Source organism: Erythranthe guttata, chromosome 13, assembly GCF_056151865.1.
Source record: "Erythranthe guttata isolate IM_541 chromosome 13, IM_541, whole genome shotgun sequence".
Taxonomy (NCBI): domain Eukaryota; kingdom Viridiplantae; phylum Streptophyta; class Magnoliopsida; order Lamiales; family Phrymaceae; genus Erythranthe; species Erythranthe guttata.
Genome location: NC_142545.1, coordinates 13,471,143 through 13,486,879, shown reverse-complemented (window position 1 = coordinate 13,486,879; position 15,737 = coordinate 13,471,143). Strand labels below are relative to the sequence as shown.

The window sequence follows — 15,737 nt, the reverse complement described above, 5'->3', positions numbered from 1 at the left end:
ATTTTTCTAAATATATAATTTACAATTTCCACAAGCATACGAGAGAGGACACTAAAGTTTACGCCGAACACAAAAGACAGTCCGATATAATAATTAAACGTACACATTACAACAGTTAAGCTATAATGCCAACGAACAGGAATTCAAAGTCGTGGTCTTCAAGAAGGACATATAGACGGAAACCAAATGCTAATTCGAGTCGATGAAGTACTCTTCAGGAACGTAAAATTTGAGGCCAACAGCCTGCAATCACCCACATTTCAAAACAAACACATCTCAACTTCTTAAAGCACATAGTTTTCGAGAATATATCAAATAAAAAATAGACTTGTTTCACGAACCTCTGCAAATTTTATGTCAGCGTCACTGTGATCATTTGGTCTTCCAGCTGCATCGCCAACATAAAAGGATCTACATAACGTTGTAACAAGTAGATAGGTCAACACATGGAAACTCGATTTTATTTTATTATATAAGAAAAAGAAACAAGAAAATTCAGAGCTAAGATCCTGAGAAAGGAATAACTAACTGATCCATGTCGACAGGGAGACCAGAATTGAACTCCTTCTCCATAATCTTCCACATCCCAGGTTTCGGCTTTCGAAAGGGGTCCTCTGGTTTACCAGAACTCACTCCACAGGCAATGAAAACCTGCATTTGATTTAGCTCGTAAAACTACATGCATCATTGAAAACTGTGTGTGTGTGCGCGTGTTCTGTGAACAAACATCTTAAAATGGTAAAGACTAAAAAACCACCTGAATCGGGACCTTCACAAGGTTAATGAAATTTTCAAGCCTTCCAATTTTTGAATCTACAGCAGCCTGTCTCTTATTCTTCCAGCGCTCAATGTTAGATTCATTGGTGAAAATAACCTGTATATACCAAACAATATTCGATATATTCATATCAAAAAAGATGAGGTTGAGATTCAAAAGATATAGCTGAGATAAAAAGGAAACACGACAAACCAGCTTGTAGCCTTCTTTATAAAGAGACTGGAGCTTCTCCGGTATGGAAGGATACATGAGGGACCATGCATCCGCACCTACTCTAAAAGAATAAAAATAAAAATAAATAAACTATAAGAAGTATTCAGAAAATGGCATCCCGAGATCCCGTGTGTTTTTATACCATTCTCATTTACAGATTAGGGGCCCACATAGAACTCAAATTTCCAGTGAAAAAACACTAATAATCAGATATTCAGATGATTTGAAAAAAAAAGTAACAATCAATTAATTGTAAAAAGATTCTCCACAACGAAATAACAGTTTGACCTCATTGGTGACATTAGAGGATCACCACATCACAACCGTTTTATTGGCGCCTGATGTAGTTTAGTTTTAAACATACCATACAAAAGATTTGCAAAACAACACAGACCAGGTTTGCATATTTGACAAACTTTACCGAGTTTCAGCATTTGCAGTATGCAATATCCATCACAATATTTCAGCAAGATGTTGAGGAAAAAAAAAACATACCTTTTCACAGATGTCTTCGCAAGGCAACCATCAAAATCAAAGGCTGCAATTTTTCTTGAATCATGAAGACAATCATCCTAAAGATACAGAAGTTTAAAAATTCACTTCAAATTTCAATTTTTTTCTGATAACAAAATATAGAGGGGAGGTTCTACAAAATTCTTCTGCAAAGAATATATAGAACAAAGTCAGAAAAAATGAGAATTTTTGAAAGAACAGACAAAAATATACAAGCAGAAGTACAAGAGGAAAGTCCAACTGCCAATTGATGGAAATTATTTCAACTGCAATTGCATAAAGAAGACCTGTTTCTTTGTAACTTTTCAAATTGAAACCACCTAGGCTAAGGTGTTACTGAAATGAAGGGAAGCATCCTAAAATATCTAGATCAACTTCGAGCTTCCTGTTTACCAGTAAATGGTATAATAAGAATGATCTTTTAGTGGGAAATGTTTTAGCCATGAATTAGAATAAAGTAATGACTGCATAGAACTATTTAGATGAAAGAAGATGTAACTGGACAAACTCACCCTTTCTAGAAATATGATTGTCTGAAATGCCTTCCATTTAGGCAACAGCGTAGCATCCTGAAAAAAAAAATGAACTCAGAGAAGTTAAATATGGATAATAAAAACTCCAAAAACCGAAGTTAAATGAACTCATATTTTGGGCTACTTTTCAACCTTCTTTTGCTGTAACTTAACCTCGGACACACCGAAGTACTAAATGTGCCTTTTTGTAAAGATTACGCTAATTTTTTTATTATACCAAGATACACAGAGAGATGGACCACGTGGCACCAAAAGTATAAACTCTATAAATAACCAAATATGGAATCTAAAACTAAATTGATATTTTGTCCCTGAAGCTTGTACCTTATACTTCTCCTTAACATCAGAAGCAGATATTACCATCTCCAGCTGAAGCTCGGCTCCTTCCTCAGATGCAAGCTGATAAATTTACCAAAAAATAAATGGACAATATGAATGTTCACATTCAAATCCAATTTCAGGTCAAGATTTTTGGAGATAACATTAAAAAAGTTCACGTGACATTGATCACGTTGTAGGAACGACAGCTGATGATAGAATGACTAAAAGATTTAGCTCCCAAAATTTACTCCCAATGTGAGCTCTCACGAATTACCATAGCTATCTATGATAAAGGAATACAAAGGTAGAGCCTAAACTAGTGCATATTTCTACCTTTTGCTTCTTCAAATTTCCTTGCTCTGGGTCTTTATCATCATTTTCCTCTATTTCACTGACCTATTGGAAGAGAAAACAGAAGAAAAATTCATAAAAAATTAGAGTCAGAGAAGGATTATGAACAACATTTAAGTTTGTGTAAATATTCATGCAAAAAAAAATGATTTTTAGCAGTTTCTGCCCATCACATAACCAAGACTTCAGACAGATTTTGCTCAAACAACTGCTGTTATGATACATGGTATTTAGAAAATGCAGTTCTTCTTCCAATGCCATCCGACCCATAGAATAAAGCAAGCAAAAAATAAAATAAAATAATGTTGATCCCGTAAGAATCTCAGCTGCGTACTGCTGATACATGATATATCCGACTTATTACTAATTCGGCGAACTGTCAATTCCATAAATAAGTTCCTAATAATAGAAAGTAATACTTCTTTTTTTTCCGTGATAGCCAATTCATACCTTCTCTGATGCCTGAGCCCCTTCATCTAATAGTTTCTTTATGGACTCCTGATCACTGCTCTGCATTTTCATTATTGCAAGATAAGAGAAAGAAAGTCAAAATCATTATAAAAACTCAATTCCCAAGGAATACTAGAAAATTCTATCCCTCCAAGGCCACAGAAACTGAACACATAACTCAATATCTGGAAAGCCCAACCTTTTAAATTTAATCAAAATTGCATCTTAAATTACAGTTGAAACAAAATAAGAAGAAAATAATAGACAAAAAAAAATTATGTAATACTGAAATGTAGACCTTGAGAGATGAGAATCCTTTGATAGACTCAGGGGAGGAAACCGGATCAGAATTACGAAAAGGAAAGCAATTCAAGTGATGCCACTTGGTCATGTCGAATCCTCGGGGATCTTTACTCACAGAACCCAACCTCACCGAACTCGAAGCGATGGATTTCGAGCATATCTTACACGACGAGCGCCCAGACTTTGCGTACTCCACCACCAGTTTTACGGGGGCAGACGGCGGCGCCGACGACATTGCCGCCGATACAGCGAACAAAGGCAATCGACTGGGGTTAGGGATTATTAGGGTTTTCCGACTGGAATTGAGACCGAATGCGAATTTGACAGGGGTTAGGGCTTTGGGATTCCGGATATTGGGAACTATGTTGAAGCAATTGGAGAAATTAAGCATGACATCTTCGTCACCATTTTCTTTGTTTCCCCTCCTTTTTAAGGGTTTATTATTTTTATTTATTTAAATATATATCATTTTTTCACGAGATATTGACCTTTGGTGGCAGGGTGGGGGTGTTTTATCTAAGTTCCCGCCATCTTTATTATTTGTTAAAAATCAGAATTCTACTGAAAATAAAATCGAATCAGGACATAATTATGATAATAATAATTAAAAAAGAAAAAGAAAAAAGAAAAAAAAAAGGAAAAAAGAAGAGAGAGAAAAAACTTGTTTTAATCGAAATTAGCATTTTCCACATGCGATGAAAGTAATGATTAGTGATATGTATAAGGCTGCGGCTATATGCAAGACTAAAACCACTTGTGCAAGACCAAATTAAATTTTTCAATGTATAAATACTATAATACCCTTACTTGTTAAAAAAATAGAAAATTCCAAATGTGCAAGACCAAAAATTCAAAAACACAAAAAATCCTATCACAAGACCACAAAATCACAAGACCAACTTTCATCTTCTTCTTCTTCCAAAACCCATAAGACCTTTCTCCTTCCTCCTCCATAAACCCACAAAACCTAAACATTCAAAATCATCAAAACTCAACAAATCTTACAAAGATGGTAAGTATGGAGTCAGAATACATCAAAATAGAAGATTCTACGGTGGAAGAACCCAAGAAGGTGTGTATTTCTGGCTTTTTTTTAGCTAGAATATCGTTTTTCCAAAAAAAAATCCCGCGCAAACGAATTCGACATGTACAGGTCGAATTTTATGGGTAAAAATCGCCATTTAGATGTCGAATTTTAGGCATAAAATTCGACATTTGGCAATGTCGAATTTTGTGCTATAAATTCGACATGTCAATGTCGATTTTTACCCATAAAATTCGACGCTTAAGTGTCGATTTCTAACACAGTTTTTCGACACCTTGGTGTCGATTTTTTACCAGTTTCAGATTTAATTTATTTTTCCTTTTTTTTTGTAAGGTTGGGCGGCGGGGCTTGGGTGGCGAAGCTTTGACGGCGGAGAAGGTGGGCGTAGGTAGGATTTGAGGAGGGGTGCTGTTTTTTTTTTTAATTCACGCATCTTTTTTTTTGGTTTTTTTTTTCCTCATTATTTTATTTGGTCTTGCATGAGAAAAAAAAGCCAATTTAATTTATGTGTATATTTGTCATTTTATCTTAATAAAATAGAATCTTTTGGAATCTTTCTTTAATTTGGTCTTGCACAAGTGATTTAAGTATTGCATATAGCCGCAGCCTATGCATAATCGGGCCAACCCAATGGGCCTACAAATTACTTACCTACTGGGCCACGAGCCCAATATCAAAGACCACTATTATCGAGGCCCAATCACCTTCAAGTAAGATTTGGGCCCGACAATCTCAACTAAACTATAAATAAAGGTTTGAATTCATTCCTTAAGGTAGGTCCTATTAACTGAGCAATACTATAATATGTATTCTCTGGACTATTTCTATGATTAGCACATCTGACTTGAGCGTCGGAGGGGTTTCCGCCGGATCAACCCCGGCTTAGTTCATGTGTTCTATGATCGCAGGTACCTCAGGATCATCAAGTTGTCAAGCTACTGATCTGCTTTGCTCTCCCAGTTCGTTTTCTACACCACCCTAGGTGAGCTACATATTAGCATCATCATTTTGGCGCCGTCTGTGGGAACGATGCAAACCAGATCACGTAGCCAACAAGATCCTCCTGAGGCGTCTGCTCGGAGAGAAAATGACACAGCTAACGACCTCCCACCTCGTGGAGGCTCTGGCTTGCCACCTCCTCCACGTCCCACGGATCCGCCTCGCGAGGTTCAGGTGATCCCCCCTCGGGACCCACCACTCGCAGATCCACCACTCCCTGCTCATCGAATGGTTCAAATAACCGAGGATGCGCTTCAACGCATGATAGCAGAAGCTTCAACTCGCGCTGCCATAGAGGCCGTGACCCAATATATCGCCACGATGGGAGCAAATGCTCCCAACGCGATACCAGCACCTGCTCCACATGTGGAGCCACCTATGGCACCACCGCCATCGACTCCCTAGGGGCTTACATCTGCCCCCAAAATATTTCGCTCGCCAAGGGTTATCGACTCCCTGGGGGCTTACATCTGCCCCCAAAATATTTCGCTCGCCAAGGGTTATCGACTCCCTGGGAGCTTACGTCTGCCCCCAAAATATTTCGTTCGCCAAGGGTTATCGACTCCCTGGGGGTTTATAGTGCCCCCAAAATATTTTGCTCGCCATGGGTCATCGACTCTCTGGGGCCTACTTCCGACCCCCCTCGAACGGTTCAAATAACCGAAGAGGACCTTCAGCGTATGATCGCCGAAACTTCAACAATATGAATTTCTATTTGCTCCTCTAACAGTTCAGATAACCGACAAGGACCTTCAGCATACAACCGCGAAAGCTTCAACTCGTGTTGTCACCTCAGACCATAGGTCTCGAGCGCCTCATCCTACAGTGGGTGGTTAACCCATCCCAAGGTTGGGCATCACCTTTACCTTTTAACCCCAAGTGGGTTCACATCATATCGCAAGAAACGAGTATAATCGTCCTACTCAAAAAATAGAACATCCCAAGGGGTGCACATCAACCACCAAAAAAGAAGAAGAAGAAAAAACAAAAGAAGTTGAAGAAAAAAGAAACAAGAAATAAGAAGAAAAAAGAAGAAGATGAAAAAACACAAGAAGAAAAAAAAAAAAAAAAAACAAGAAAAAGAAATAAGAAGAAAAAAGAAGAAGATGAAAAAACAGAAGAAGAAGAAAAAAAGAAGAAAAAACAGAAGAAGAACAAGATGAAGATTAAAAAAAAAAAAAACAAAAAAAAATAAATCCAAACCAAGCCCCGCGCGCGCCATCACCCAAGCAGCCGGCCACCTTCTCCTCGGGGCGCGCGGGCGTCAGGAAAAAAAAAAAAAAAAAGGGACAGTAAGCGCGCGTGCACTGCACGCGCGCCAGCAGCAAAAAAAAAAAAAAGGGGACAGGAGGCGCGCGTGCTGTCAGCAAAAAAAAAAAAAAAAAAAAAAAAGGGGAAAAGGGGCGCGCCTTCCCATGCACGTGCGCGCGCCTCCCAAGACAACGTTGGAGCGCCCGCTCCCATTTAATTGGGCACAACTTTTACTACTCTCCACCAAATTGAGCGTAGATTTCACCTCGCTTCACCAAATCGCGCGAGAATTTCAACGCGCCCCACCAAATTGCGCGAGCTCTCCCGCGCGCCTCACCATAACGCTCACGCTCTCACACGAATAAATAAAAATTATTATTTCTCCACACCACGCCAGCAATTAACGGTACACCACAACACCGATCTACACTCGACACGATCCGGTACCTTTTTCGACTATGCTCCCACATCGAACCGAGAGTGGGGGGCTTGCGAGACAACCCGCAGCGAGACAAATCCCACGAGGAGCCAACTCCCTCGGATCTACGAAACCACAGCGAGATAACTCCCACGAGGAGCAAACTCGCTCTGTCCTACATCCCGCAGTGAGACAACTCCCATGAGGAGCAAACTCGCTCGGTCCTACAACCAGCAGCGAGACAACTCCCACGAAGAGCAAACTCGCTCTGTCCTACATCCCGCAGTGAGACAACTCCCACGAGGAGACAACTCGCTCGGACCTACAACCAGCAGCGAGACAACTTCCACGAGGAACAAACTCGCTCTGTCCTACATCCCGCAGTGAGACAACTCCCATGAGGAGCAAACTCGTTCGGTCCTACAACCAGCAGCGAGACAACTCCCACGATGAGACAACTCGCTCGGACCTACAACCCCTTGCGAGGAAAATCCCACAAAAAGACCACTCGCTCCGTCCTACAACCCGCAGCGAGACAACTCCCACGAGGAGCCAACTCGCTCGGTACTACGAACCCGCAGCGAGACAACTCCCACGAGGAGCCAACTCGCTCGGTACTACGAACCCTCAGCGAGATAACTCCCACGAGGAGCCAACTCGCTCGACACTACAAATCCGTTGCAAGGCAACTCCCACGTGCAGCCACCTCGCTCGATAATAAGACTCGCTGCGAGACAACTCCCACGAGGAAAGAAATCGCTCAGAGCGACATCAATCCGCACACTCGTCAGTCGCGCGTCATCCAATGATTCTACAACTTCGCTGCGAGACAACTCCTATGAGGAGACAACTCGCCCGAAACTCACTACATAATCGCAAGCTCAAGTTAGCACGATTACAACCCTAGAAACACTTAGAAATATTATGGGAATCTATATAGCCTGGCCAGCTTGATTACTCAAATTTATCTACTTGTTTTCGATGGGTCCTTCATTAAAACGTGGCCACGGTCCAAACATATTTACGACCCACGATGTCTAACAAAGGGCAAGATCCCCATATAAAAATCTTGAGAGCCTGATCCCCTCCTCAAGTACATCACGCACAAAGCTATATGTAAACACATACAAGCAACGCGTCACAACATTGACAATGTCGATAAATAACAACTCCCACGAGGAGAATACTCGCTCTGTGCTACTACATTATCGCGAGACAACTCCCACGAGGAGATAACTCGATCAACTCTATTACCCCGCGACGAGACAACTCCCACGAGGAGATAACTTGATCCGAGCTATTACATCGTCGCGGGACAACACCGACGACTCAAGTAACTTACATCGCGACAACTTGGTTGCGCTACACGCCAACGCGCCTTCACGCCCCTCCGACACACGCTCCGATGCGTTTTCGCACACCATTAGGCCATACGCCATCGATCGACTTCTACAAATTTTACTCTCGACACGATCTGACACCTATTTCAACATGGCCCCCACATCGAATCGAGAGTGGGGGGCTTAATGATATGCATAATCGGGCCAACCTAATGGGCCTACAAATTACTTACCTACTGGGCCACGAGCCCAATATCGAAGACCACTATCACCGAGGCCCAATCACCTTCAAGTAACGTTTGGGCTCGACAATCTCAACTAAGCTATAAATAAAGGTTTGAATTCATTCATTAAGGTAGGTCCTATTAACTGAGCAATCACTACTAGAAAATCGCAGTTTAGCAACGGACAAATCCGTCGCTAAACAACACTATTCCGTCTCTAACTATCATTTTGCAACGGAATACACCCGTCGCTCAGTCCCTCGCTAAACAGCGCGTCGCTAAATTTAGCTACGACGAGTATATATCCGTCGCTAACTTTAGCCAGAGAATATTCCGTCTCAAGTCTGTCGCTAGTTGCTGCAAATACTCTATTGCAAAGTCCGTCACTACTTTCGTTGCAAACAGTCTGTTGACGTGCTAATTATGGATACTTTTATCTGATACTAAATCTGTTGCAATATGTAATTATTTTTTCAAATCTTAATTAATTTTTCAATACAATATTTTTTTACATATTTAAATTTACAATATACTTATTTAAATAACTCATAAAACAAAGAGAACACTTTACGAATGATAATAAATAATTTTATTAATGAAAAAAATCCTATTTAGAGCTCAACAACATGAATACATTTGTGCATTAAACATCTCCTAAAAGTCTACAAGATAATACTAACTGTACATTTTCACCGTAGCGTGTCGAACATGTGCATTAATCGTCTCTAGCTAATCCTCGTTGTCGACTTTGATGAATCGCTTCAATGAAAGTCTGCAAACAAGCTAGCTTGGAGGCAAACACCGCCAAAATCTTCATTAAGTAGCGCAAATGTCGTTGTCATGAAAGCCCCATCTCTACTAGCTAGCATATTCTTCTCATTGCACTTATATTCTTGAATCTTAATTTCCTTCTTCATCAATTTTGTGTGTCTTCGATGTGTTATATAAACGGTGCCTCTATGTTTCACCTGATACCATATAAATTGAGTAATAAATATACATAACATAAATTGAATTATATATATTATGATGTTGAAAGACATCAGAATTTAAAGAAAACTTTCTTACTCCAAAGACCATTGATATCAAACAATATGGAGGGCAATTCGTAGTGCTCTAAAAGAAGCAATTAGATGAATAAAATAAAGAAAAATGAAAACAAAGAAAACATAATCGCATATAAACCAAACGCCTACATTCCCCTGAATTATCATTAGCACCCCCAATAACTAGTTGTTAATACGAAACCTTATATCATTAATTACTAACACTAAAATTAAAGTATATAGCAATATAAAATGACACAATACAATACATCTTGTGAGCAAATTAATTAATATGTCAGATTACTTACCTCCTCAGTAGCATCAAGTTTTTGAACACCAGTTATGTGTTTCTGCCAACACAAAAAAGAAGAAAAAAAAATATTTCAAATGTATTATCTGAGTTATTGATCAATTAATACTCCAAAGGTACAATTTTAAACTAAAGAAATGAGACAAAACATGTAAGAAATATGACTACTGAAGTAATCTTGACAAAACCATAAAAATAAAATACTAAAAATGAAAAACATTCATTCACTTGGTCTATCACATGATCTTAAATAAATAAATAAATAAATAAAAAAAAGAGAAATGGCATATGAAACTCTTACCCAATCAAGCAAAACATAAAGAATGTACATAAAAATCATATGGTATGCCTACTCAATCATTTCGAGAAGATGAGAATGGTCGGTACCATGAATCTGAAGTCCGAAATTCAATTTGATAGTCATTTGAGACAGAATATTCATTCTCCAAAGCAATCTAAAATTGTATCTGAAACAAAAAAAAAATAATATTCATTATCCAAAGAAATTCAAAACTAAAACTAAAATATAATATTGATTCTCCAAAGTAATCCATATGAAATCCAGAAAGTGAAATCAAAATTGAAACTCAAGTCTTATTCTCTCATTGACTCCGATATGTTATTCTCTGCAAAATAGGAAATCATTATCATAAGTGATAAGTGGCACATAAACAATTCTTAAGAACAATAAATTGAGCATATTAGGTAAGGTATTATGGAAGTACATGAATGGAATAGGCGGGGTTATTAAAAGCAATATGAAATCTGAATACCCAATTAAGTATTAGGGCTTTTATCAGTCCAATTATAAAATAATCAAAGAAGAAAAATAAACCTAATTCAAAGTGAGAGGGTTTTTACATATGTCGGCTTTAGGGCTTACCGTTGGATAGCATCGTTGCGGCGGTGTCTGGTGGGGATTAGAGAGACGATGTAGAGGGCGACCGAAGCAGGGTATAACTGAAAATTTTCGAGACCTTTGCATCTTTGGCATTTTCGAAGACCGGAGAAGATGGGATAGAAACGACGATCTAGGAAGATCGATGGATGTAGCCTGGACGCCCCGATTGAGGGCGGCGAGGGGCTGAAGCGAGATTAGGAAAATTAAGAAAGTGGAAAGGCACGGGATGTTGAAAGAGAAAAGTGAAAACTGAAAAGATAAATTAATTAATAATTAATCATACTACACTAGCCATAAACATGTTATCCGTTGCAAATTCCATTACAAAATATTTATTTTAGTAACCGATTTGTCATCCGTCGCTACGTTCTATCGCTATTAAATAAATTTTATAAACAAAGGGACGATTTTGTGTTTCGTTGCTAATGTCGTCGCTAGTTGCTTAGTTTAGAAAAGGATCTCTTATCCGTCGCTAATGCTCGTCGCAAAATCACAATTTTCTAGTAGTGAATACTATAATATGTATTCTCTGGACTATTTCTATGATCAGCACATCTGACTTGAGCGTCGGAGGGGTTTCCGCCGGATCAACCCCCGGCTTAGTTCATGTGTTCTATGATCGCAGGTACCTCAGGATCATCAAGTTGTCAAGCTACTGATCTGCTTTGCTCTCCCAGTTCGTTTTCTACACCACCCTAGGTGAGCTACATATTAGCATCATCAATTAGTTTAATACATAACAAGAATAATTATACTAAAATTTATTAGTGATATTGGGTAATAACACTAATATTTATACAAATTTAATAATACAAACTCATTCTGAAAAAAGAAAAAAAATTATTTGTCATAATATGAAATTGATCATTAAATAAATGAAGCAAACAATAATTACATAAAATGGACTATAAAATAGGAGATAAAAATAATAATAACAATAAAAAAAATATAGAGGTATCGGATTATGACAGTGCTAATTGAGATTTCGTGTGAAAATAAGTAGAAAAAATGGCTGCAAAATATATTTCTTAGGTTGCAATAACGTTTCTTTTTCTTGCTTATAAAGATTTTCTAATCGGATTTAGCTGAATTCATCTATTTTTAATTTTATTCACCTATAATATAAAATATTAATTTCACAAATGTAATTATGAAAATAGGATCGGAGTTTCAAAAAAAATTTTGGAAATTAGTTTGGAAATATATTAAAAATTATTTTTTCTGTGAAGAATCGAAAATTTGATCAAATTTCCATTGCTATGCGCACGTGGTCTCCCATCAACTCAACTCGAGTCGAAATCCGACTATGGTTTGAAGGTCAATATAAATTAGTTTAAATGCAAAAAAACTTAACTTTTTTTTTTTATGATAAGTTCGAAATAAATAAATAATACTCCATCCTTCCCTCAATAGTTGTCACTTTTGTTAGTTGCACACATATTAAGAAACTCAGTAAATATGCATAGATAGTAGCAAAAAGTATAGTAAATCACTAAAATGCCCATGCCATTAATTGATTTTAAAATAATTATATTTCAATTAATTATGAGTGAGAAAGGGCAAAATTGAAAAAATTGCAATTAATTATTCATTGGAATAGTGAAATGACAAATAATTTGAAATATGAAAAATTGGCCGAAGTGACAAATATTAAGGGAAGGATGGAGTAATAAATAAAAATAATTGTGATCCGAAATGGAATTGGGCCCAACAAGCAAGGCTCAATCCATTTAGCAAAAATACACCCTGGACCCTTTGAGGCAAGACCAACGAAAAAAGGCCCCTCCAATGATGCGGCCTCTCTTCGCAAGGACCAAGTTAGACACGGCCACGGGCCGGTTCGGGCCGGTTCAAACCGGTTCACGGTTCACATTTTCCGAAACCGGAACCGGCCCGTAGTATGGGCGGTTCAGTGGGCCGGGTCGGCCCGCCGGTTCCGGGCCTATCCGGGCCGGTTCCGGGTCGGCCCGGAAATTTTGAATTTTTTTTTTTTTTGAAATATTTTATGAATAAGTAAATTAAAAGAAGTACTTTTAAATAGAAAAAGGAAAAGGAAATAAATGAAAAGACTTGAACTTAATTTTAAATTCAAAATTTTAAAGATTTCGAATTTAAAATGATTTTTTGAAATATTTTATTAATAAGTAAATTAAAAGAAGCACTTTTAAATATAAAAAGGAAAAGGAAATAAATGAAAAGACTTGAACTTAATTTTAAATTCAAAATTTTAAAGATTTCGAATTTAAAATGATTTTTTGAAATATTTTATGAATAAGTAAATTAAAAGAAGTACTTTTAAATAGAAAAATGAAAAGAAAATAAATGAAAAGACTTGAACTTAATTTTAAATTCAAAATTTTAAAGATTTCGAATTTAAAATGATGTTGCCTACGTATCCATTACGGAATCAAAGTCCACGTAGTTCTCTTACCTTCACTTACCTCCCTAGTCGTCGCTAGACATAGTGTGTAGAGTAGAAGCACGACTTGCTGAAGCTGAAGTCCCACTTTCAACGTAAGCTTCATCGCAATCGTCATCATCATCAACAGCGAGGTGGCCGTCTTTGTGTCGGAAATTGTTTTTTCCCCAATTATCCAAACAAACTTGTGCTTCTAAATTTTCGGGCCGGGGCGGAGATTGCTTCTTCTTTGATCCAATATATGGCCCACGATACTAAATGCAGCTTCGACTGCAACTTTGGATACGGGGCAAGCGAGAACATCTTTTGCAATCATCAACATAATTGGGAACGCTGAACTCTTTGACTTCCACCAATCTAATATATCAAACTTGGAAAAGGCACTTGGATCTTCATCATGAGGAAAATCAAAACGAATGGTTAGATATTGGTCAAGTTCCAATCGTCGATTGGAACTTGAACCCATGGACCTCGGGCGTTTTAAGCGCTCAAACACCAATCGTTGACCCGTCGTCATATTGGAAGTATCCGTAGACTCTCGATTAACTTGTAAATTTTGAGTTCCACTCATTTCACTAACATATTCATCAAACATTGCATGCAAAGTACTAGTAGCTTGAGTATAATAAGATCCACATTAGGTTTAACAGGAGGAGGAGGAGGAGCGTTAGGATCAATATTAACGATAACATCATTTTCCGGAAACAAATGATTGTAATACACCTTTAACAACTCAGTTAATAATTCAATCCTAAAATATCTTTTAAAATATCATCCTAAATTTCTTTTTTCATTTCAACCACACAATTTTTTAAAATATCTTTTTTTTCAGCGGTCGCAAAACCCTCGGCAATATTGCACAAATAATAAATAACCAAATGACATGTTGGATATGAGGAACCAGATAAGACATTAGTAGCTTCTGAGAAAATTTCCAAAAGACTACATATTACAAAGCATGATCCCATTGATTGTTTAAAACAAATAATCCAGTAGCAGGCACTTGTGTGCTAAAAAAGTTGCATAACAAATTTCGATATTCATAAGTTTGGCTTAACAATTTATAGGTTGAGTTCCAACGGGTACTAACATCTCGTGAAAACGCAATAGGATGTTTGCCATTTTCCTTACAAAATCTATTCCATCGTTTCACAATAGATGTGTGTTGAAATATATAAGAAATTAGAGCTCTAATAGGATAAATATGATTTTGTAACTTTATATTGTTAAACCATCTTGCACACATAGATTCAAAACATGACAAATGCATCTAACATGGAAAAACCTTCCCCCTAAAATTGGCATGCATTTCTCTCGGAGTACGGGGATACTAGCCGTATTGGCACTTGCATTATCAAATGAAACCGAAAAAACTCTTCTAGTAAGCAAATAATCATCTAAAACTTGTGAAAGCGTCATTGCAATTTGTGCAGCAGTATGACCAGTATTCATAACCGGAAAAGCAATAATTTTGTTCTCAAGTTTTCATGCACTATTAACCCAATGACAAATAGCACCCATGAAATCATTACGACGCCAATGATCACTCCAAATATCAGAACAAATAGACACTTTATTATTCATGGACAACATTTGTTCCCTTAAAATATTTTTTTTCTCTTTCAAAAATACTTCTAGTGGTGCGTGTAGTGGTTGATCTAGGTTGACGAGTGCAATTAGGACCATACATCCCTTTAAATTTATTCATTATGCAATCATTATCGGCAAAACCAAATGAAAGGTGACCCATAGCAATAACCATAGCCCGCCCTTCTTTTTCTTTTTGTTTCGAATATTTAAATAAAGAAGAATCGTTACCTCCCTGTGAAGATCCGATTTGCAATTGAGTTTGACTTTTGTCAATGCCTAGAGCTTGGGGATGATTATTCCTCAAGTGCCGCCAATAAGATCCATATCCATCTCCTTTTTTGAAGGCGTAGTTTGCCTACACAAATTAAAAAAGAAATATAAAATTAGCTTACGAATATTAAAACTAGAATTTTTTATTTTTTTTGATACTAATGGACTTACCTTGCAATAATTGCATTGAGCTCGACAAGTTCCGTCCGCCTTCTCAATTTTTTTATAATGCAACCTCCAAATGTCGGATTTAGAAACATCATCACCGGTCCCTTCGGTGGTTGATGATTGAGATGGCCGCTTAGTACTAACCCTAGGAACCGAACCCCCGGATGGTTGTGGCGGTGGCATTTCCTCCGGCTCATCATCGTCGAGTATGTTGGTGTAGTCGCCCAACTCGGGAATTATCGGTATGTGGTCGGTGTAGGAATTGGGAATTATTGATGGAATATCATGACCCCA

General features: G+C 37.8%; 1 protein-coding gene and 1 long non-coding RNA gene across 3 annotated transcripts; both read right to left on the bottom strand.

Annotated features, from left to right (window-relative positions):
- Positions 1 to 57: 57 nt before the first annotated feature.
- On the bottom strand, positions 58 to 4,022 carry LOC105968117 (phosphoesterase). The gene is made up of 11 exons (XM_012992739.2): positions 3,458 to 4,022; positions 3,160 to 3,219; positions 2,692 to 2,754; positions 2,362 to 2,436; positions 2,017 to 2,073; positions 1,487 to 1,563; positions 971 to 1,052; positions 758 to 874; positions 530 to 651; positions 342 to 411; positions 58 to 243 (listed from the first exon to the last, which is right to left on the bottom strand). The coding sequence occupies exons 1-11, from the start codon at positions 3,851 to 3,853 to the stop codon at positions 190 to 192; spliced, it is 1,173 nt and encodes a 390-aa protein (XP_012848193.1). The 5' UTR covers positions 3,854 to 4,022; the 3' UTR covers positions 58 to 189.
- A 5,289-nt stretch (positions 4,023 to 9,311) lies between these two features.
- On the bottom strand, positions 9,312 to 11,049 carry LOC148765965 (uncharacterized). 2 transcript variants are annotated; one of them, XR_016029145.1, is made up of 4 exons: positions 10,979 to 11,049; positions 10,483 to 10,721; positions 10,094 to 10,135; positions 9,312 to 9,707 (listed from the first exon to the last, which is right to left on the bottom strand). It is a non-coding gene; the product is annotated as an uncharacterized LOC148765965 (long non-coding RNA). The 2 variants fall into 2 exon arrangements; XR_016029146.1 differs by having other exon boundaries at positions 10,483 to 10,562.
- Between the last annotated feature and the right edge of the window lie 4,688 nt (positions 11,050 to 15,737).